This window comes from Mustela lutreola, chromosome 1 (assembly GCF_030435805.1).
Source record: "Mustela lutreola isolate mMusLut2 chromosome 1, mMusLut2.pri, whole genome shotgun sequence".
NCBI lineage: Eukaryota > Metazoa > Chordata > Mammalia > Carnivora > Mustelidae > Mustela > Mustela lutreola.
This window is the reverse complement of record NC_081290.1, coordinates 48,682,429-48,705,470: the sequence shown is the minus strand read 5'-3', so window position 1 is coordinate 48,705,470 and position 23,042 is coordinate 48,682,429. Positions and strand designations below refer to the sequence as shown.

The 23,042-nt window shown below is 47.9% G+C and overlaps 1 protein-coding gene across 2 annotated transcripts in view; it reads right to left on the bottom strand.

Moving 5' to 3' along the window:
- The window catches only part of CCDC149 (coiled-coil domain containing 149), a 98,282-nt gene extending 75,729 nt beyond the window's left edge, over positions 1-22,553 (bottom strand). Inside the window, exon 1 of one of the 2 annotated variants that reach the window (XM_059164508.1) lies at positions 22,207-22,553. In XM_059164508.1, coding sequence (XP_059020491.1) covers positions 22,207-22,254 — 48 coding nt within the window. In that variant the 5' untranslated portion in view covers positions 22,255-22,553. The remainder of the gene's footprint in view (positions 1-22,206) is intronic. The other variant, XM_059164514.1, reaches the window with a different exon arrangement.
- Between the last annotated feature and the right edge of the window lie 489 nt (positions 22,554-23,042).

The following is a 23,042-nucleotide window of genomic DNA, read 5'->3' as shown; positions in this document are numbered from 1 at the left end:
TGAAACGTGAACGGAATAAACTTGGTAAAATATGCCCAGTTTTCGGCATGTATATTAGATATCATGAAATATTTTTATTATCCTCTCAAATATAGATTTCTTTTGAATTGCATTTCAATTATATTTTTAAAGGCACAATTCACAAGTCATTTGTCGACGTTAATTCATGCCCACGCACAAGCACCATGAAGATAGCTTCGTGATGATCATCTGAAGAACCCAGACCCATAATTTTCACCGAGTGGCTTTTATCTACCCGTTTACTGTTATCTGCAATAAAGCAAATCATAATTTGCTACAAGGAAGATCATAATAATTAAATGTCTATCTGACATACTACATTACTATTTAGATGGCTTTATGAACAGATAAATGCGGAGAGGGATGAAGGTAGCCGGGATGTCAGGAAGGGGTCCTCCCCACCACGGGACTCTCACCCTCAAACAGTGACTCATGGGCCTTGGCGATTCTTACTGATGGAATCAGGCTAGTTCTCATTAGCTGCTGCAAGGACATACCCGCCAATCCCCAAAGGCTTTGCCGCCTGATGATAAACGTATGTGGCTGAAGGGTTCGTGTTCAGGAATAATTTAGAAACTTCTCAATTCACAGACTCACTCTTTTCTTAGAGGTATTTCCTCCCCTGGCCCCCCTGTACTCTGTCACACCCTCTTCCTACCCTATCTTCCAACCTCCTCCCAGGATACCTCCTTTCTCATCCAATTTGCAGCTTCAGGTAAACAGTACTCAACAAATGACATAACTTCCCCTTCCGATAAGCCATTCCCACCATTCCCGGAACCCCTGTTTTGCCCTGCCTTGTGACGTCTGGCTGGGAATGTCACGATGGCCCCCTTGTCTCCTACCTGTCTAGAGCAGGTACCAGTCCCTTTGAAAACCACAAGTCAGGTCTTGCCATTCACTCATCTTTAAAAAAACCTCTGTTAAGGAGACTGAGAAACAAGAGCCTTTCGATTCCTGGCTGCTGTCCACCTCTGACTCTTCCTGGCTCCTCAGAGCCATGTGACATTCTGGGTACACCTTAATTAGAGCATCACAACCACCTGCCCACCTGTCTGCTTCGTCACAGACTGAGATCTCCCTGCAGCCAAGGTCCAACTCATTCACCTTTGCATCTCCAGAGCCAAGCTCCTGACCGAGAGTGCTCAGTAAGTATTTGAGAAAAAAATGAATTTTGGTTCCTAGTAAGCTGAAATATATATTTACAAACACACAGACAGACACATATATAAATATATGTTTGTAATATGTTAGTAAGCTCATCAATTATTATTTATTGTTAAGCCTAAAACTCTCAACTCCATTTCAGCATCAATTAGAAAAAGTCGTCTGTTTGCAAAAACTTGGTATGTATGGAGAGGTCACAAGATGGCTCCTATAGAATTAGCAAAATGGCATTTGCATGTCACCTCATTTTTATCACTTAAAATGAGCACTTCCCCAGATCACAAGGGCATAAACTTCCTTTGCCACCTTCATTCTCTGGATAGGCACTGAGGACTATTGCTTGGAGATACCCTGAACCTTGCCAGGCCAAGTTTGGGCATCTATGGGGTAAGAGGCCAAGTGAGGCCAAGCCCGCACAGATGGCCACGTCACTGGGGTCCTGCAGCCTGCAGGCACCCTGACCGGGCCCCGCTGACTCGCCAGCACCAGTGCGAGCCGCCTTCGCTGGACGTGACCGTGTACCCCAGTCTCAAATATGTAGCTCCCGAGCATTTCCACAGCCCTGTTCTAAATCTCTGTTTGTAATTTTTAGATAACATTTCAGCAATTTCAGGTTGGTAATTTAATGATTCTAATGCCATTCTCTAAGATGACTTTTTTTTTTTTTTTTTTTTTTTTTTTTTTTTTTTTTTATGATCTATCTTTCTCGGAGTCACCGTGGCAGTTTCCCCTCTTAGGTATTACTTTCGACAGGCAAACTTTGATTATTCGAGTGCCCCAGGGGATGTGCTGAAATTTAAGTTAAGTGAGATTTCAGGTAATTGGAAGAGTTTATAATGTGAACTATAGTAGCTGGGGGGTATGTGAAATTCACTGACAGTCTTGGTTAACTGAAGTTAGGAATAACGAAGGTTTGCCTGGATATCTATTTCAATCCTTCACCCTGTTATTTCTCCCTTCCTCCCTCTCCCCACCTTCTCAGTCTCTATGCTGTCTGCGTGTGCTCCTGTTCTTTGCAGGCCTATAGAGATGAGGAGGAAATGCGAGGAAAAACGACTGGCTTTCCTCCTAGTTGACCATAAATGGTGGAGGAAATCCCTCTCATTTGCTGAAGACAGCATACATTTTTAAAAATCATTGCTTGCCTAGAGTGAGTTTGTGCTGTCTGCAGTGCTGGGCTGATGTGACCTTGCCTCCGGCCGCAATGCTGACGACAGGGTGTGCAATTCTGGTTCATTTCAGAGATCTGGTGTTCGGGATGGGGGGCTGAAATTCCCCATGCATCTGAGGCTCTCCCTTTTCCACCCAGGTTGCCAGGGGCCCGGGATACACTAATGCTCACATATGCAATAACACATTATAACATATGACGGTCACATGTGGAATGTGATGCTAGATCCACTTGTCACTTCACTAAAGGATAATAATTCAACTGCAGAAAGCTTTTCTTGTGGGCTGGGTAGCAATAAGAAGCCAGCAAACCATGGACAACATTTTGGTCAAACTGTCTTTAAAAGTTATAACATTGTTGCAGTTCATCTTCCCCTGGGCTCAAAAAGAAATCATTAAAAACAACCCAAAACCCTAAAAATCCTACTATGGATGAGCCCCACCGACCGCTGTATATCCACCTGCTCCTAACTTCTCAGATCTGCCCCCAAATACCAGAAGGCAGAAGAGACCTCTAGCAGGCCCTCCACTTTATAGATGAGGCTCAAGGAGGACTACAACCAAGTCCAGGACGATCCTTTAACAAAAGGGAATTTGGAAGGCACCAAGACAAAGGGACCATGAATAGAACAACATGGCATCTGGGATTTAGAGTGAAATGATGTGGCTCTCATGGCCATCACCAACGAATGGCCATGAGAAGCCACTCACCCTGCTCTGGGCTTCGGTTTTCTCTTTTATAAATGCTGTGTGACTGACCATCAACATCTTGGGGTCTACTCTGTGCCCAAAGGTGATTTAGCATTTCACATATATACATCATTCATCCTTATCACAACCCCAAAATGCAGACATTATTCCCTTCTACGGATGAAGAAGCCAAGGCTCTGGGAGATTAAAAAAAGGTCACACAACTTGTAAGTGGCAATGGTGGGGTTTAAACCTAGGCTGTCCCACGCCCTTCCTGCCCTTCCTGCCACAGTGCCCCGTGCCTCCCTCAGAGAAGAATCATACAGAGTCTATAAAACAATGCATGTGGAAAAGCACTTGAGGGACATGGGTGGCTCATTCGGTTAAGCATCCAACACTTATTTCGGCTCAGATCATGATCTCAGGGTCATGAGATTGAGCCCTGCGTCAGGCTCTGTGCTGGATGTGGAGCCTGCTTCTCTCCCTCTCCCTCTGCGCCTGTCCCTCCCCCCAACCCCCATGCACGCATGCACACATGCTCTGTCTCTCAAAATAAATAAAATATTAAAAAAAATAAAAATTAAAAAGCACTCAATAAATTCTAAAGGGACCAATCTTTCTCATAATCACAATAATCCAAAGAACTACATCAGTCCTATTCAAAGAAAGAAAACAACCTTTATTCCTAAGTCTGTCAGCAGACCTTGCCTTTCTGAAAAATGTCATCTCCCTGCTGGGATGAATAGCTCCATTAGAGGGTCAGAGTGCTCAAGATGGAGATTCAACTCAAGACGGAGCATTTGTGGGAATATTCCCCGGCTCCCATCCCTCTGACACTTGAGTCAGGTGCAGATACTCCAAAGCAAGGAGGGGTTCCATCCCTGTGTGCCCCAAAAGGCAGTCATCTGCAGACTAGAGATCTTGACATCAGACATGCAAATCCATCACCATTTTAATTATCTAAGTAAATAGAGCTCTTACCACCATCTGCCAAGATGCCAACCAGTCGTGATCATCACGGCTCCCCCCGCGGTTCTCTCTGTGTGAGAACCATGGAGTCATCGTTCAAGGGGCCACTTGGGCCCACATTTCTGCCAACAGGATGAAGGCGTCCGCAGCTGAAGCCTGCGGCTGGGAGCCAGTGCCGCCCTCTCTCTGCGCTAGCTCACCTTCTTCTGAGCACAGCTCCCTTGCTCCTGCACTTGTTGTGACCACCTCTGGGCAGCACTGACGAGTGGGAAATTTCCCTCAACAAGAACCATTGTTTTAGAACTCAACCCCACAGCAGAAAGCTGGGTGGAGAGGCATTCTGGAACATGGGAGGGTGTGCAATCCCAGTGATTCAAATCACAGTAGCTTTCAGAGAACAGACTATACTATAAACGCTTAAGGTGAGGGCTCTGTCCACGTCTGTTTCTCTGGCTGGTAATGGTGCCGATGGGTCGATTATGCCAGCAAAGGGCTCCTATGGATGATCTGAATTTATTGTGGCTTTCAGGGAGAGGGCAAAATCCTCATTGGCCCCACATCACCAACAAGCCATGAGCCAATATTGGGGATGATTTTCTCATTTCCCTTGACAGGCCATTTGTCCACCACCATCACGGGTCATCAGAAAACCATTTAAATGGCAATGAAATGGGTTGTTCCAGTTCAGTCTTCTGCAAGTACAGACACAAGACCTGACAGTTAAAAGGAATTCCTTCGGAGAAGACATCACTGATGCAGGTAGTGTCAAGGTTTGGGCATTTCTCTTTCAGTAAGGAAATTTAGTGATAATCGGGATTGCTACAGACAGTAGCATCAAAAGGACCAACTAAATATATGGCCAGGAGACCATTCTAAAAGGAGATGAAATTTCAGAGGCAGAGAGACCTAAAACGACATGATGGATGGCAGTGGATATCCCAAGTAAAACCCTGAGCTTGGAGGAAGAGGGGTCAGACTTTCCTGAATTCCAGTCTCTGTCCTGCCAGTTCTAGCTGAATGACCTCAAGCAAGTTAATCTATGTCTTGCTGAGCCAAAGATGCCTTATTTGTAGATGGGGACCATGAGAGTCTCTACTTCATAGGGTTTGTGGGTGAAAGGAGATAATGAATGAACAAGGCATTTAGTCCAGTAACTGGCATATAGCTGGCACTTAGTGAGAAGTTATCTTTATCATCACCATCCTCATGATCCACAAGCATCATGTTCATGGCTATCATGAGGACTGTTGCTGTCTGTACTGTGTGTGAGTGTGCAAAGACCAGAGTAGTCAAAACAAGTTGTTGAGTAAGACCTAGCAAGCCTGATGGGCCTCGATCTCACATATGACCATGTGTGCATCAGACACACTGATGGCAGACCCTCCTGCACCCCTCATTGCATGCCAGGTCCATGCTGGGCACTTGACGCACATTCCCAGTGAGGCCCTATGAGGTAGGTATTACTAGGATCCCCTACATCCATGTAAAAGTATTGGTCAATGAGAGGGAAGCAGAAGTGTCCTGGGAGACTGCTGGGAAGTTTCCTTAAAGGAAGGAGCCCACTCTTCTTCATGTCTTCTTCTTCCTGCAAAATACTGGTCCCAGAATAGAAAGCTCTGCTCTTGGAATAGTGGATGAGAGAAACAGAAGGTGCCTGGGTCCCAGACAAATTATAAGCCACCTTATCAGCCCTAGATGGTCTTCCTTTAAATTCACTGTCCTTGAGGGAAAAATACAGATAACTCTATTTTATCCAAACCACCACTGTTTCTGGTATTACCTTAAAATTAATCCCCAAAAATATGCCAACATGGCCAAACAATGGATACCGAGGAAATGTGGCACCTTTTAATGGAAGATACGTAACTGAGTTCACAATAGAGCCCTGTGTCACCACTGGCCAGTGTCACTGGATATCTATGACACAAAAGCATAAAAGCATGACACCAAGGTTTGAATGAGTTTAAATTAAAGGACACTTCCCTTTCAGCTCGATAATTTAAACTATACCAGCACCACACTGTAGCAACTCTGTTTGGTCACTCTCTCATTCACTCATTTGGTGATGCTGTGGTCAAGTAGGGAAAACACAGATTTTGGGGTGAAAAGAACCTGGGTTCAGATCCCAGATCTGGCATTACCAGCATATTCTCTTAGGCTCCCTCATCAACTCTTAGCCATACTGACCACAGCAAGTGAAATGGTAATTCTAGCAGCCTCTCAAGGTGGTTGGAGGGAATAAATGAAGCATAGTAAGTGATAATATATTAAATAGTGCTGAATACCTGTGTCCTTTTTCCTTCCAACATGTTCCTAGACCAAACCTTATCTGCCTGGCACATGACCAGGGCTTAATAAATGGAAACCATGTACAAATAACTTTACTGCTGTTGGTCATAATAATGATACTGAGGGAGTAGTAGGGATCATGGTGGTGTTCCTAATAACAGTGATAGTAAAATAATCGAAAGCCAAACCAAGAAAGGGTGAGAGCCAGGGATGTCTCCAAATGTGCACTGTGAATGCCTACATGATCAGAACGGAGCTGGCCGGCACTGGGCAGGAGACTGTCTCTGGGGGAAGCATGGCATTTCTCTCATGAATCCTCATGCCTGTTCCCAGTAATCAAAACAGCTGTTTTCCTCACTCACCGAGCAATCTTGTAATCGGAAAAGAGCCTCTCTCTAAACCCAGGTGCTTAAATTTTGTCCAATGAATTCCTCCCCTCTCTTAAAACTAATTTTTAAGAAGTTGAGGGATGGGATGAAGGAACCCCTTGAAATTGCTCTCCTGTACGGGTGTTTGCACGCCACATGGTAGGACGTGAGATGTCCTTGCCGATGCACAGGGTTGGTTATTAGGACATTCAGCATAACTCATGCATATTCAAAGAAACTAAGTGAGCACAAACTGGCCTTGCAAAAAACCATAGGCAAATCTCCAAGTCACTGTCCCTGCAGCCTGTTCAAGATCTTGAGAGAACCCTGATGTCAGACATCTGAGCATTCTGATAATGGGAAACAATGCAGCCAGAAATTCTACAACATAGCTTCAAATCCAGCAAGCATGTGGTTTGTCAATACAGTGGAACCCCACACCGCCATAGAGATTGTGTTGATGATGCTGTGAGTGAGGGACATGGACACTAGGCACTACTTATTGCTGAGTAGGAAAAAGAACAAGTTATAAAAATAGCATCCAGTGACAGAACTCAAAATAATGGTTATGGGGGTGCGGGGACATTGAGTTGACTGGGAAAGGCATACAGAGCCTTCTGGGGAGCTGGAATGTTCTACATCTTGACGTGGGTGGTGGTTACACAGGTGCATGCACACGCCAAAAGACATCGAGCATTCACTGTGTGCACTCACTGTATGGGTGTTGCCTCAACACAAATGAAAAAATAAAATAAAATAAAGCAGCCTATGATATAAACTCATTTTTAGAAATAAAGACATGGAGGGCAACTGGATGGCTCGTTCAGGGAAGCATCTGACTCTTGGTTTTGGCTCAGGTCATGATCTCAGTGTCCTGAGATGGAGCCCCATGTTGGACTTGGTGCTCAGTGTGGAGTCCACTTGAGAGTCTCTCTCTCCTGCTGCTCACACACATACTCTCTCTCTCTCTCTAAAATAAGCAAACTCTTTCAGGAAAGAAGGAAGGCAGGGAGGGAGGAGAGAAAGGAAGGAAGGAGGAAGGAAAGACGGGCATGAAAAAATGCCTGAGAGATTATACACCACAATGTTAACAGCAATCAGCTCTGGGTACTGGAATTATAGTGATTTCCTTTTAAACACACCTATATTTTCCAAATTTGGGGAGTGTGTCAACCGACTCGGACACTTAAATCCATCCTGACCCAAAGTTTAATCATCTCTCCGTGACACCTGCAGCCGCTCACTTTTCTTCCCCACCAGCCTTTCCTTCTTCACTCCCAGACTCCAGCCGGCGAGGGTAAGGCCCCCAGAGCTGCCTGAGGAACTCTCTGTGATGGGTCAGGTAGACAGGACGAGGGTGGGGGATGGGGAGAATGGCCCCTTGACACTATTAGATTCTCACACTGCCCTGAGCCTCTGCTCAGACAAGACTAGGTTGCCTGGCGCACCTGCCTTCAGCCTCCATAGCAGAGGTGATATCCCGACTGTCCTTCAGTTTTGGTCACGTCTGCAGGTATCCCTGACACTGCTTTGGCTCAACTTCCGGCCTCTACTGATGTCTGGGTAGGGATCTGGACCCAGACCCCGTGAATCCAAGCCTTTGGGTGGGAAAAACCTCTGACTTGAAGTGAACAGGCATGTCTCCACACACTCGTTTCTTGCTGAGCGACAATCAGCCAGGGCTCTGCATTTCCATTTCTTCATTTATAAAAGGACACTACCCCCTGCTCATTCTAACTGAGAAGGTGATTACGAGGATAAGGGAGTGGAGAGGAAGGTGAAAACTCCGGTTGCCTTCTAGCCCCAACTTTTAGCAAAGTGCCTGAGGCTGTGTTCACCCTGTTAAATATCAGTGGAAGGCAGAGAGATGTAAGGTATTCTTTTTTTTTTTTTTTTAAAGATTTAATTTATTTATTTGACAGACAGAGATCACAAGTAGGCAGAGAGGCAGGCAGAGAGAGAGGGAGAAGCAGACTCCCTGCTGAGCAGAGATCCTGACGTGGGGCTCAATCCCAGGACCCCGGGATCATGACCTGAGCCAAAGGCAGAGGCTTTAACCCACGGAGCCACCCAGGCACCCCAAGGTACTCTTTTTACTAATTATTTCTCGTGATGAGAAGATGACTGCAGGGACCAGGGAAGTTGTGTAACTTCTTTGCATGAAAGCCACCTGTGGGAGCCAACAACCTTGCAGCGATATTCACATCTAGCCCGAGCAGAGACGGACACTGGTGAGTGTTCAGATGCGCTCAAATACAGGTCAGAGCCCATTACGGAAAGTAGCTCTTCAGAACCAAATGATTTCCCACCGGCAGCTTCCGCCTGACTCTTTCAAGCAATATATCTGATACAATAAAATTTCAGTTTGGGAGAAAAGAAGAGAAAGAAGGGGTGGCTGAGAGGGAGAGGGGAGGGAGGAAATTACTTGTAGTGAATTCATAAATCCCTTGGAGCTTATTAAAAGGCGATTTGACTTACTCCCTTTAAAAGATCACAATCTGTATTTTGGAAGTCAGAAGGTCTGTGAGATCAGACAGGTAAAAGGGGGCTTTGGGGGAAGAAACAAGTGGGAATGTTGCTCTGACAAACCAAAAATGAATGTCCTTGTTTCAAATTCCGGATTTTTTCGATTCAGGTATTCCCGGAGAGCCAGAGAGGCTTGGCATCTCTTTCAGATTTGTCTGCTGCGAGCAGGACATCGCGCCGGGTATAAAGGCAGATTCAAATCTGCATCCACCCATTCCTGCTCTGAGAAACTCCAGGCCGGAGACAAGGCACATACGTAAATCATTCCCACCTAGGGCGGCCAGGGTCACAGAGGGGCACCTGGATACGAGGGGGCCACAGACGGCTGAAGACCTTCTGGTTGGAGGTGAAGGTCGTTACCACTGAGCCTCAGGAGAGGAGTGGGAAGAAGCAAGAGAACCAGAGCTCCTGCTCAAGGGCCCAGCCTGAACAAACAGCAGGTGTGTGGAAACACAGGCTCCTGGCAGAGACCCAGCGTGGCTCCATGGAGCAGGAGCACAGGACACGTGAAAAGGAGAAACAAGATACGGCGGGAACATCTGCTTTGTGAAGGTAAGGGGAGTCGAAGTCCAAGGGAGAGCCAGCAGGAGCTCCAGAGACTTTCGAGCAAGAAAGGCCAGAAGCCCAGTCGCTTCCAGGCGCTCGACCAGGCAGAGGGGAGAGGGTCAAAAGGCAGAAGGGGGTGCAGGAGGCAGGAAGGCTGACGAGGGCACACCTCCGCCAGGGAGGGGGCTACTGCTCCTTCTTTGTGAGTCACTGCCTGAGCACTGAAGTCCGCTCACTAACAGGCTTCTTCCGCCCCAATCAAACGAGGGGAGGAGAGTGTGGGCAGCAGATGGCTCTGAAGACCAGAGAGGCGTGCGAGCAGGAGGCTGGACTCGGGGAGAGTAGGGCGGATGCAAGGTCGGAGGGCGAGGGAGGAGTGTGCGGAAGAGGCCAGGGAAATGGAAGGTGTCCAGGAGGGACTGAGTAACCTGTACGTGCGCCAGGAGGTCCGGCAAAGCTGGAGACCCTCAGAGAAAAGGTGACAGACTGGCCCCAATGGCACTCATCAGACTGCAGCACATTAAAAAGCAAACTGGAACTGGCTAGAAAGAAGGAGTTCCCTCCTTGCCACCTCTAATACCGCCCGGGTTATGGGGTCTGTACCCCATCGACACGAATCTTCAGCAGCATAGTGCTAACAACCAGCAGCTGACACATGGCCTCTCCTGGCAGTAGCATCTCCGAAGCCCTGCAAAAGGTTTTCCCAAAGCCCCACAAGGACTGGACCACCACCTCCACCAGAGATGCTGAGGACTTCCAAACACACTTTCACGTATCTCACACCTCACTTTATCCCCATCTTAGGTGAGGGATACAAGATAGATAATAGGCAGATAATATCCTCACGGTAGGAAGTCCAGAGGAATTGAGGTCTTGGAGAAGTCAGGAGATTCGGTGGGGCTTGATGACTTAGGTTACCCACTGCAGCCTGAGCCCAGCAGCTGGCAGGACACCGGCCATGGGCTGAGGCCACGTGACGCTCTCTCTCAGCGTCTTCAGGGCCATGATCAGGCAGAGGGGAGAGGCTGGAAGGGGGGCCCAGCTGCAGATGAGCAGGGCTGGCTTCAAAGAGAATATCAGAAATAGTAGCATGAGCTGTGCTTCCTTCCCCCTTCCTTCTCTTTGTTCCCTCCCTTCTTCCTTTCTTTCCTTCCTTTCCGGAGTCCCTACTGAGCCTCATCTGCCTGGAACTGTACTAGATATTGTTGGCCACCCACCTCTCCGAAGGTCCCGGTCCTTTGGAATCCTTGCCTTGTTGCGCTGCCAACAATCCCCCACACCATCGTCCCAAGTCAAATATACTCTCCACTTCCCAGGTAAAATACACCAGGCCTAGGGGAGGTAAGAAACTCAAGTGTAGGATGTGATATTTGATGTGGGCCTCAAAGTACATGTAGGAGGTCACTGTGGACACAAGCAAAGGCCCAGAGGTGCCTGAAGGCATGGAATGATCTGGTATCTGTCAGGAGTTCTGTGGAGAGTGGGGGAAGTGGAAGCCGAAGGGGAGTTGCTGGAGATAACGAGGGAGTAGGGCCCCTGGAGGGCCTGGTTTTTCACTCCTAAGGCCTTGGGAGGCCATCAGTTGAGGCAAAGGAATGGTAAATCCTTTCCATGCTTCTAATGACAAATCCAGCTGGACAGCCGGACATAGAAGAAAGATCTTGCAGGGTGTGGCAGATATTCTGGGGAGAGTGGGTAAGAACCTGGGCCATGGTGAGACAGTGGGAGTGGTGACCCAGAGCCTGGATTAAAGACTTGTCCCTGAGCAGAAAGTAGGGGCCTTCATTAATAATTAGATTGGGTTCCGCTGGGAGGAAGAACTACAGACTCTGTAGTGATGTCATTAATTGAGATGGGATGGAAGAAGGGAAGAGACCCAGGAACGGCGGAGAGCAGGGGGAGGATGAATTGAGGTTAGGGCACAGGGAGTGTGAGGTGCCCAGAGACATGTCCAACAGTCCTGTGGAGGAATGCCCAGCATGGAGGGAAAAAAAGAGTGGAGTGTCATAGACTGCAAGGTCAGGACCACAAAGGCTGAAGCCTGAAGACAGACCACAGCGTATGGCAAGCAGGAGGCTTGTTCTGGATGGCCTTGGCAAGAGCATTTGCAGGAGTAAAGAAGGGGTAGAAGGTAGACACAAGTGGGCTGAGAGTGAGGAAAGCAAGGGGACAGAGGAAGAGGAACAGCTGGGCTCCTGTGTCCAGCTCAATCCTTATCTGTACCACTTACGTACCTTCCTTCCCAACGCATTCAGGTAATTTCTCCCCTGCTCAAAGCGTACGATCGTGCCATCAGTCCCCTCAAGAGTCAAGGCCATACTCGGGACCCTAGCACTCTCTCTATCGCTAACAGGGCATTTCAGGTCTGTGTAACAACCACCACACCAAGCCCCACTATGTGTTGTCAACCAGAAAGCAGACTCTGGTAATTCCTAAACAAGCCTTACATTTTGCCACCTCTGCACCTCTGTTATTTCTGTTCCTTCTGCCTAGAACACCCTTCCTTTATACTTCTACTTGCTCAAATCCTGCCCAACCTTCTAGGCACAAGAACCTTCCTCGATCCCCCAAGCTAAATTAACTTCCCCTTGACCAGCAGAGCACTTACCAAAATGTATGTCTCAGGGTAGTGGCCTTATCCCCATTCTCTACCACCACTGGACTTTAAACCCCTCAAGAGCGACGGTCTGGTGTCCAAGGCCCTGCACAGAGTAGTTCTCAATCTGTGTCTGCTGTGTTGAAGGCCTCCCGCTGCTGTACCCTGTCCCATTTTAAAGGCTGTCCTTTACTCCTCCATCATGCCAACCAACCCGACTAATGCAGGAATGGATCCATCCAATGTCACTAATACTCTACCTGTGTGTCAGCCATTTAATAAAGCTATAGGTGGGCAGGCATATGGAGGAGTTAATTTCCAAAAGTTAGGATGTGAAATCCAAGTAGAGGTCTTTTCTATGGGCTAGAACTACGTTGGTTCTGGGGTGTTATTCAGTATCCCCTCTCAGTTTCTGCTCCTCTTGAGTCATAGAGTGAAACACATTCCTATCTCCTACCTAACACAGGCGGACATGGTCCCTTCTCTTAGGAGCTCATAACTGGTGTAGGAGTTAAGATCCACACACAGAGAAGGTCCCTTCCTTCCTCTGGGAGCATTTTCTTGCAGGATGAGTGGGGTGGAACCTGAGCTACATAAGGCAACAGCTTGAAGAGCTCCCTTCAAGCCTGGGTGGTCATGGTGATTTTATGAGGGATGTGGCTTCTGTTCCACCTGGAAGGACTAGCAAAAGCTGTGGTCTGGGAAGAAGTAGAAGGTCCACCCAGATGAGATCAGAATGTGAGAATAAGGCAAAGGTAAGAATGGATCACAGATCAATGTGTGTGGAGCAGCCAACTGCTGAGGGGGGCAGCGAGACATAAAGTTAGAAAGGTCAAGACTACTTTGAGGGCACCTTTGAATACCAGGGAATGGGGAGCCTAGAAGGCGTCTGAGTAAGAAGACTTAGTGAAAAGTGCTTTTCTTTTTAAGGTCACATAGGCTAGTTGATAGAGGGTAGATTGGCTTGAAGATCTGATAACCTGCACATAAATGTTTGTTACAATAAAACAGCATAAGGAAATGGAAACAGAGTTGCCTACTTGGTGCAAATTTGCATAGAAAATGAAAATGGGAAGACTTCAAAATAACAAAAAACAAAAACAAAGGTTTGTGTTCCTTGGGAACCAGGTATCCCACTGGTACCACATTACCCTATGGGCAGAGAGAAATGCAGGCTCTCCACTCAGCCAAGTCCTTTGCCGTGAGGCACCCAAAGCCTCAGTGTGGTTTCACTAGCGGGAAACCGGGCAGTGAGTGAGAAATGTCATTCACTCTGGTCACTTTCATTCAGGGACTAGCAAAGTCCTCTTCGAATCTTCAGCCAATGTCTTTTATTCAATGTGAAAGCCACTAAATTAATTTTTTAACATAATAAGAGTAGAAATTGTCAATTTTAGAAGCACATATGTGAATTTCCCTGCACAGGAGAGAACATGAATCCTATTAGTTAAAAATAGCAGTTGTGCTCACTTTCCCCCACATGCTAATTTTAATAAACTTACTCTGAAATTAGCCTGCCACTAGGAAGATAGCTGCTCATCCAAAATGTTCCCAGTAAGCACGAAGCTTTCCTTGCAAGAGCTCAAGTACTCCCAGGAAACTCAGAACAATGCAGAGTTCTAAATGGAACTCAGCTCTTCTCTCCAGACTGGGCCACCCCCACCCCTCCGTCACACCCAACACCCAGCTTCACCAACTCTCTAGGTCATCTCGGACTCCTTTGATTTCACCTTCCCAAACAGCTGACTATGAAATCCCATCAGGGTCTTTTTAAAAAAATCTTCCTCACAGCCATTCTTTTTCCTCTATTCCTATAGATGGTATGTCTCCTTATCACTTTATTTATTCAAAACATCCAAATTCATATATTCTACAGTTAACACCTACAAAGGGCAAAATAATGGAGCAAAGAGCTAAGGCCACAAATTAATAACACATGGTTCCTACTCTCAAGGAGTTCAAGATCTTTTGGATTCCGTGGGAAGATAGACAAGTTATCGGTTATTTAGAAACCGTATGATTAATGGTATGACTTCAGTGCAAAAGGAATAATTGGGAATGTAGGTGATGACAGAAAAGACTGGGTTACTGGCCTCTCATCTTGTCTTTCCCTGGTTCCTGACAAAGTTAACAAATTTGCCTGAATATCCCCAGTGCCTGGCATAGTGCCTCATAGATGTAAGAGGCTCTGTGATCATTGAGTTCAGTGGAAAGAAATCTATTCCAAATATTTTCATCAACTTGTAATCCAGCTAAAAAAGCACCCAGTGCCTCTCTATTACCAGCTACATTAGAGCACACCCCCTGTCTTGCTTTTGTAGTTGTTCACCATCTGGTCCACCCTGGCTATTCCAGGCTTAGTTAATGTCTGCTATACCCCAAGCCACTGGTTTCAGCCTTTACCAGAAGCATATCCTCAAAAGTCAACCACCAGCCCAGGGTTCATGCCTGCTTCCTGTTGTGGTCACCTATGCCCTCTTCAACCAAAGGGGAGGGACCCAGCTCAAGTTCCACTGCCTCTGAGAAGCTTTTTTACTACTGCTCAAGCCTTACCAACTGTCTATATATGTGCTCACTATTGGGTACTGCTTTTTCATTTAGTAATAATATTATTAACATGAATAATACCTTGAAATATTAACTGAGGTTCTATCTACCCACCTTGCCTCCACTTCCTATAACCCCTATCCCATTTCTCACTACATATTCCTCTCCCTTTTAAAGAAGCCAGTCATTCTGCCTTGATGTTCCCAGAAAAGGAGCACCAAGCAAAACACAGGCAACAGAGTGATTGGCTTTTCAGTACTGAAAGTTTGGTCCTTAAGACATCAGGGCATAGAAGAGTGTCCCCAGGAGCTTCCTCTCCTAAAACCTCCCGAAAGACTAGAAAGATCTCCAAAGTTAAGGAAAGGACAGAATCAAGAGTATAAGGAGGAGAGCTTGGTTATCAGGGAGTCTCTAAGAATGCACATGGAGTTCTGCCCAATCAGCCTGGGTTGGGAGAGCAGAGTGAAAACCAGCGGACAGAGTTGGGGAGCATGGCTCGTCTTGATGGAATCCCAATGAGGTGGGGACCTGGACAGGTAAGTAGTGAGGCTCTCTGGAGCAATGGCGATCTTGACTACCCAAGTCTTCCCTTTAAAAATAATTATTTTTATGGAAATATAATTCACACAGAGAAAGATTCCTCTCTTTTGGGTATACAGCTCTATGAATTTTAGCACACACAACTCATGTAGTCATCAGCTCGATTGAGGCATAGAATATGTCCGTCACTCCAGAAGGTTCCCTCATGTTCCTCTGCAGTCAATCTGCTCACCCCACTCCTGGGCTCTGGCAACCACTGATCTATTTCCTGCCTGTTTAGCTGTGCCTCCCCAGAAATTTCATATAAATGGAATCTTATAGTAGGTACGCTTGGCTTGAGCCTTTGGTTTCTTTCACTTGCCAATTTTTTTTTTTTTTTTTTTTTAGTATAGTTGGCACATAGTGTTACATTAGCTTCAGGTGTACCAAATGTCTTAAAGATTCATTCATGTTTTTGCATGGACCAGTGATCTGTTCCATCTTAATGGTGAGCACGATTCCGTCACACGCAGGTGCAGCCATTTACCGACTCATCAGTTCAAGGACATGGAGACTATTTCCATTCTCAGCAATTATAAATTAAAACTGCTATAAACATTCACATGCAGGTTTTGGTGTCGACATAGGTCTTCCTTTCTCTGGGATAAACTCCTAAGAGTAGGACTGCTGGGTTGCTGAGTTAAGTGCATGTTTGACTTGATGAGAAATTGCAAAAGGATTTTCATGTCCTATTCCTCCACTGACGCATGGGGCTTCCGGCTGCTCTCCAACCTCGTTAGCACTTGGTTCATTTGTTTTCTTGTTTTGTTTTGTTTTTCAATTCTAATAAGTGTGTCAGGGCATCTTACCATAGTTTTTAACTTCTACTTCTCTAGCAACAGTAATAACGGATATCTGTTCATGGGCTTGTTTTCCATACAGATCTCTTGAGGGCAGTGTCTACTGGACTTTTCTGCCATTTTAAAAATTAGGTTGCTTGTTTTCTTATTATTGAGTTGTGCAAGTTCTTTGTATATTCCAGATATGAGGTATGTGCTCTGTGCAAATTTTCTCCCAGTCTGTGGCTTATCTTTTCATTTTCTTAGTGTAGCTTTTCAAAGAGCTGAAGTTTTAAATTTTGATAAAGTCAAATTTATCCTTTTTTCCTTTTATGGTTTGTATTTTTCATGTCCTATGTATCCTTCTCACTTTTGAATCTTCCAAATTGTGAAAACAAAAACAAAAACAAAAAAACCCTCAGGTAGCGATAAGAAGAACCCTCCCAAATTTAAGCACATACTGTTAAAAGATTATATTCGGTAGAACACCTCCCACAGCGAGGGGAGACCATGTGACTATGCTCAGACCAAGGAGATGGGAACAGAAGTCATCCCTCATTAAACAAAAACCCCTAGCCCTGGACACCCCCTACCCTCTTTTTCTCCATCCTCATGGGCTGGGGCAAAAACATGGCACCAACCAGTTCTACACATACAGTTGGGGACCACCCCCAGGACCCACTGGAGTAAGAAGGTGCCCCAAAATCTGGATTCTTGAATCCGCCCTCCCCAGATGGACCACCACACTGTAACATGAATGAGACCTATGTACCTACTTTAAAACGATCTATTTTGAGGATAGGTATCTTGGTTACAGTGGCTTAGACTTCACCCTAACGAATCTACCCTTCCTTCTGAGTAAGTAGGACATAATCCCAAGGGTCTTATACCCAGCCAAGTGTCGTGTGGTACATCTACCCAGACAACTGCACAATAGTTTCCACAAGTTCCCCTCTGCTCAGGAGTGATTTAGGGGCAGGCAGAATAGGAACCCCTTGCCCCTAGCCTGGGCCAGACAGCAAAGTTCCCTAGGCTCAGAGCAGTGACTAAGCACTACATCGACACGAGTAGCAGAGAGGGGGACAAGGAGGGACACAACGGTGACCTCTGACTAGATACTAGCCTGAAAAGAGGAGACTGTGGCCCGGCACCAGAAGCGTGCCCCCCACCGCATCACCCCTGCCAAGGGCAGAGTCCTGCTCAAGCCCCCTAGGATGCAAATACAAGCTCTGGGAAAGGAAGAGGCAGGACTCCAATCCAGAGCAGTTTCATTCCAGGGCAGGCCGGTGATCTGAGTTCCCAGGGAGTGATTCCTGCGGTTTTATGGAATGTACTACCTAAGAGCTTCTGTTTTCTCCTCTGAACTTGAAAGTATGGGAGGTTGAGATTGAAGACAAACAGCAAGGAGAGCCAAGTGTCCTTGCAAGTCGGGGATCCAGCTGTGCCCCAAACCACCCCTGCTTTGGAATTAGTAGCAGACCAGCTGCATTGTTTTGCTAGAGTTGCTGTGACAAATTGCCATAAACCGCGGGGCTTGAAACAACAGAAATGAACTCTCTGATACTCCTGGGGGTTAGAAATCCAAGATTCAGGTGTCAACAGAGACACATTCCCTAATAACACTCTAGGGGACGACTGTTGCTTGCCTTTTCCTAGCTTCTGGTGGTTGCCAGCAATCGGGGGCCCTCCTGTTAGCTGTATAGCTCATCACGTGGCCTTCTTTTTTCTGTAACTTCACATGGTCTTCCCTCTGTGCATCCCTGTGTCCAAATGTCCAAATTTTCCTCTCCTCATAGGGACACTAGTCATTGGACTAGGAACCCACCTTAACTCAATTATGTCTTCAAAGATTCTATTTTGAAGTGAGGTTACGTTTGCAGCTGTAAGGTGGGGGTTAGGATTGGAACAGATATTTTGGGGGAGCACAATTCAACCCCCAACATCAGCCAGTAAATTCCCTGAGCTTAACCACTTTGGGTTGGGTTTTTGAACATTTGCACCCAGAAAGAGGTAGCCAAGGTTCACCCCCCAATCTTGGTCGACTCCTGAGACCCACAGCTGTGCCATTAACCATAGGACAACTATAGACAGAATTGAATAGACTATATGTCTATTCAATCTCTCTGACCTGGGCAGAGGCCCAGGGTCATACAATGCACTCAAGGAATATGAGACTGATTGCTATCTAATTAATTAACCAACACTCAAATAGTGAAAATAGCGACACTGAACTCAGCATGGTTTATCACAGGGCACCAGGCTAAGAGGTGGCTAGCATTTTTATTTTGGATATAGAAAGGTATTGATTGTCTGCATGGCTGTATTTCAAGATTTCTCCCTGATTTTGAAAGATCACCTCAGGTGGCATAAAGAACATCATTTCCTCCTCCCTAGACATTTAATTTCCAATACAGCACACAAGCCATGCTTTTTTTCACATGCATGGCCGTGTTGACTTCGGGGCCTGAGAGGAGACTGTAATTTCAGCTTGTTGTACTAGAAATATGAAAATAAAACTCATCTCTGTAAGATCATTTTAAATGAAAACTGCTTCCTAGAGTCAAGCAAGCTGAGGAAGTAAACTGATTGAAAGCGAGCACAGGGCTCTGGGCAGGAGGGGTAATGATGGGCCAGGTCTTCTGCAGAAAACCAATGGGAGCTGTTGAAAAGCCCACTCAGCTCAGGTCAGATGTCTGGTGACATCTTCTCCAGTTCCTTTGGCTGGGCTCCAAAACCACTGTGAAACACCACTGGCCACTGACCACTCTCTTCCTTGAATCCTGCTTGGCTGAGTATCAGATATCTTCTCCATGCCAGACTCAGTCCACAGCCAGCCAGCACAACTTGAGTGGGCAGGGGAATCTCCCGGGTAGCTCAGTTTCTGAGAAAAGCAGATTTGAGGCTACACTCCTGGGCATTTTCATGCCATGGGTGTATTGGTTTCTTGTGGCTGCCATAACCAGTTATCACAAACTGGGTGGCTTAAAACAGAAATTTATTCTCTCACAGCTGTGGAGACCAGATGTCCACAGTCAAGGTGTCAGCAGAACTGATTCCTTCTGGAGGCTCCGAGGGAGAATCTGTTCTGTGCCTCTTCCAGGTTCTGGAGGCGGCTGGCAAACCTTGACATTCCCGGATTTGCACTGTACAACTCCGATCTCTACTTCCATCTTGATATGGCCTCCGTGTGTGTCTGTCTTCCCATGACCTTTTTCCTTGTATCTCTGTGTCTGAAATCTAGCTTTACTTTCTTTTATAAGGACACCATTAGATTTAGGGCCCACCCTAAATCCAGAATGATCTCATCTCATAGTCTTTAACTCAATTATATCTGCAAAGGCCCTATCTCCAATAAGTTTCCATTCACAGCTACTAAGGGGTTAGGACTTTGATGCAGCCATGGTGAGGAGGTCGGTACACAATAGATTTGGGGAGAGACTCTGAAACTTGCATTTTTCCCAATAATGCAGAGTGACTCTTTGTACTTTTTGCTCCCTAAATGACTGGTGCAGGTGATGTGTAGATCATACTCTAACAAACACTGACTTAGTCTCTGATGATTCAAAGCTGAAAAAAAAAAAAAATGCTCAAAGCTGAATAAAATATGATCCCCTTCCTTGGAAAACCTATTGTCTAGCTGAAAATGTAGACAGATGAGCCAGGGATTAAAATACAAAGTACAGTCTAGGTGGCTCAGTCGTCGGGCGTCTGCCTTTGGCTCAAGGCATGGTCCCAGGGTCCTGGGATCGAGCCCTGCATTGGGCTCCCTGCTTGGTGGAAGGCCTGCATCTCCCTCTCCCTCTCCCTCTGCTTGTGTTCCCTCTCTTGCTGTGTCTCCCCCTGTCCAATAAATAAATAATATCCTAAAAAAAAAAAATGCAAAGTATAGTCTAATGATCCCAAGAAAGTCGGACAAACCAGGGTTCAAATTCTCTAGCTCCTTAGCCTGTCTGAGCCACAGTTTCCTTATCTGTAAAATACAAAGTAATTCCTACTCTATACCATGATGAGATTGAGGCTATATAAATGCTTAACATTGTTGAGGGACTCAAGAAATAGACATTCGCTATCATGAAAGCAGCAAGTATACCTCCTTGCTGTGTGCCTTCCACATTCTAAAGTCTTTAATGAATGACTCCGGAAGGCAAGAAGGCCTTACCCTGAAGAAATGCAGCTGGGACAGGCGAGGCAACTCCTGAAAGACCCATTTCAGGATTTTCATTTATTCCATAAGCATTCTGGAGGCACCTGCTGTGTATGGAGCTCAGTGTGTAGGCACTTGGAACAAAGCCAAGGAAAACCCACGTTGGGTTGAGGGGTGGGTAGGAACCACCAGTCTGCAATACACTGTGGTCAGTGCAAGGCGGAGGTAAGCCCACCATGGAGAGGCACATTCGAATGCAATTAAGCATTTCCTTCCTTTGGTTTTCCATCCTTTACAATCCATTCCTTAGCACTCTTTGTGTCTATTGTGTGACTCTCCCTAACTGCAACATATGCTCCAGAAATTCCTGGAAGGCTGAAGAGGTTGTCAGTCTTCTCTGTACCAGATCCCAAGCACCATGTATCTGGCTGCGAATAGACATTTGATAAATACCCGTTGGAGTGGTGAACATTCCGCTGCCATTTCAGCGCCCAGGACTGGGACTGCTATGAAGAACCACCTCTGGCATCCTTGACTACTGGGTATGATTCCTGAAGGGCCAAGAGAAAAGTCCTCTAGAGGATCTGTCCCTTGACATAAAGCCTGATAGATAGAGACCCGGGTAGAACAACCTATCAGAATGCTGTCTAGTTGGGTAGGAGCTTTCAACTACCAGACCAAGAGTAAACAAACTAAACCAGGGAGAACTTATGACATCTTGTTCCTCTTCAGAAATACGCTTCCCACACACTGGACATTAAGTACCGTTATCAGACTGACCTGGAGCCCCAGAAAATGACTAAAGGAGAAGAACATTACCAGGTTTCCCTCCAACATCCCGCAAGGGGAAGGAAGAGAGCAAATCACTACACTCCACATTGTGTGCACAGGAGTCAAGTCCAAGAAACCCCAGGTTGGCCTTGGGGCAGGGGGGTGGTTCTCAGGAGGGAGAGAATGGAAAATTTCAGAGGGATGCTCAACATGGCTTGGTAACGTGGCTAACTGCCGTCACATATGGTGGTGAGTCAGGAAGAGCCACCTGCCTGTGACAGGAACACATCAGTCCTTACTCTCACCCAGAGGAGTCTGTGGACAGCCTCTCGCACGCCAAAAAACTCAGGTGGGCTCAAGTGGGAACAGCTTAGACTACAAGTGGACCCCAGGGGAGTTTGTGACGGCGGGGGTGAGGCCGGTGGGGGGCGGGGGGACCTGGTGTTTCTGCTTCCACAGACCCGAATGACTTCCGCACCTGTCTTTCACAGCCTTTGATAAGGGCTCTCGCCTTACACGGGGTAGGCCCACCGTACACACGTGTTGACAGAAATGACTAAGTGACCGCATGAAGGCTACGGAGGATGCCGAACTCCCCCACCCGAACCTCCACTGCAGGTAATTCCACCTGGCCCAAGTGGAACCCCAGGGCCCAGATTCCCCCCCTCCCTTCACCCCCTTTCCGCTTCGGCACGGGCTGTCCAATCGCAAGGCTCCAGAACAGTGGTGACCAGGCAAGCAGGTGGGGCTTGGCGCCTCTCCTCCCGGATGCCCGCGCTTCGCTCTCCAATCCGGGGCCAAACCCTGCCGCGGTGCGGTGGGGGGAGAGTGGGAAGGCCCCTCCCCAGAAGCTGGCACCAGATGGCGCGGAGCAAAGCGGCGCCCGGCTCGCCCGGGAAGCGCGGGAGGAACGGCGCACCTGGCGGGGGCCGGCGCGTCCCCCGCGCGTCCTCGCGCCGCTCGGCCACCCTGGGGGGCGCGGGCTGTGGGCCGGGGCGGCCGCTCGAGCCGGCCCTGTCCCCCCGGCCGGCGCCTCGGCCTCACCTCGCTCACCAGCCCCTGCCAGTCGCTCTCGGTCCCGTCGCCGTTCATGGCCTCCTCCTGCAGGCGCGGGCCGGCTTCATGGACGCCGCCCTCCTCCGCCTCCGCCTCCACCTCCTCCTCCACCGCCTCCGCCTCCTCCTCCACCGCCTCCGCCTCCCCCCGCCGCGCCGCCGCCGTCGCCCCGACCCGAGCCCCGCGCGGCCCCGAGAGGGCCGGGCGCCTCCGAGCCGCCGCGCCGCCGCCTGCGGCCGCCCGCGCTATTGACTCAACGTCCGCCTCCGCGGGAAGGGGAGGAGGAGCCGCGGCCTCCCGGGCCGCAGCCACAGTCCGCCGGGCCCCGGGGCTCCCCGCGCCGCCCGACCTTCAGGTTCCCGGCCTCCGGCTCCCGGATCCGCGACTGCCACGCGGGACCCAGCCCCTGACACCCCCCGATCCCCACGCGGGTGCTCTGACTCCTGCGCCCGGGCCCTGGCCCCACGCCTGCCATCCCGCCCCTGTGTCCAGCCTCGCAGGGAAGGAACCTGAGGGGGCCTCGGCATGCTGGTCGCTACTGGCTCAGGGATTCCTGCTGTCCCCTGCCAGGAAGTGGGCTCCACAGGCACCTGCGTGTCCACTGCAAGAACCAAGCCCCCAAATTCAGCCAGCCCCTGAACCACTGAGTAAGCCCCACTGGGGCAGGTCAGTGGCTTTGTTCTCCAGGGAACATCAGGTGCGGGGCCTGGCGCATAGTAGGAGCTGTACAATTATTTGATGGTCATGGGAATGAAGGGACCACGTGTTATATATTTAACATTTTTTTTAAGTTCCTAATGTTTACTTATATTTATTTCTCAAAT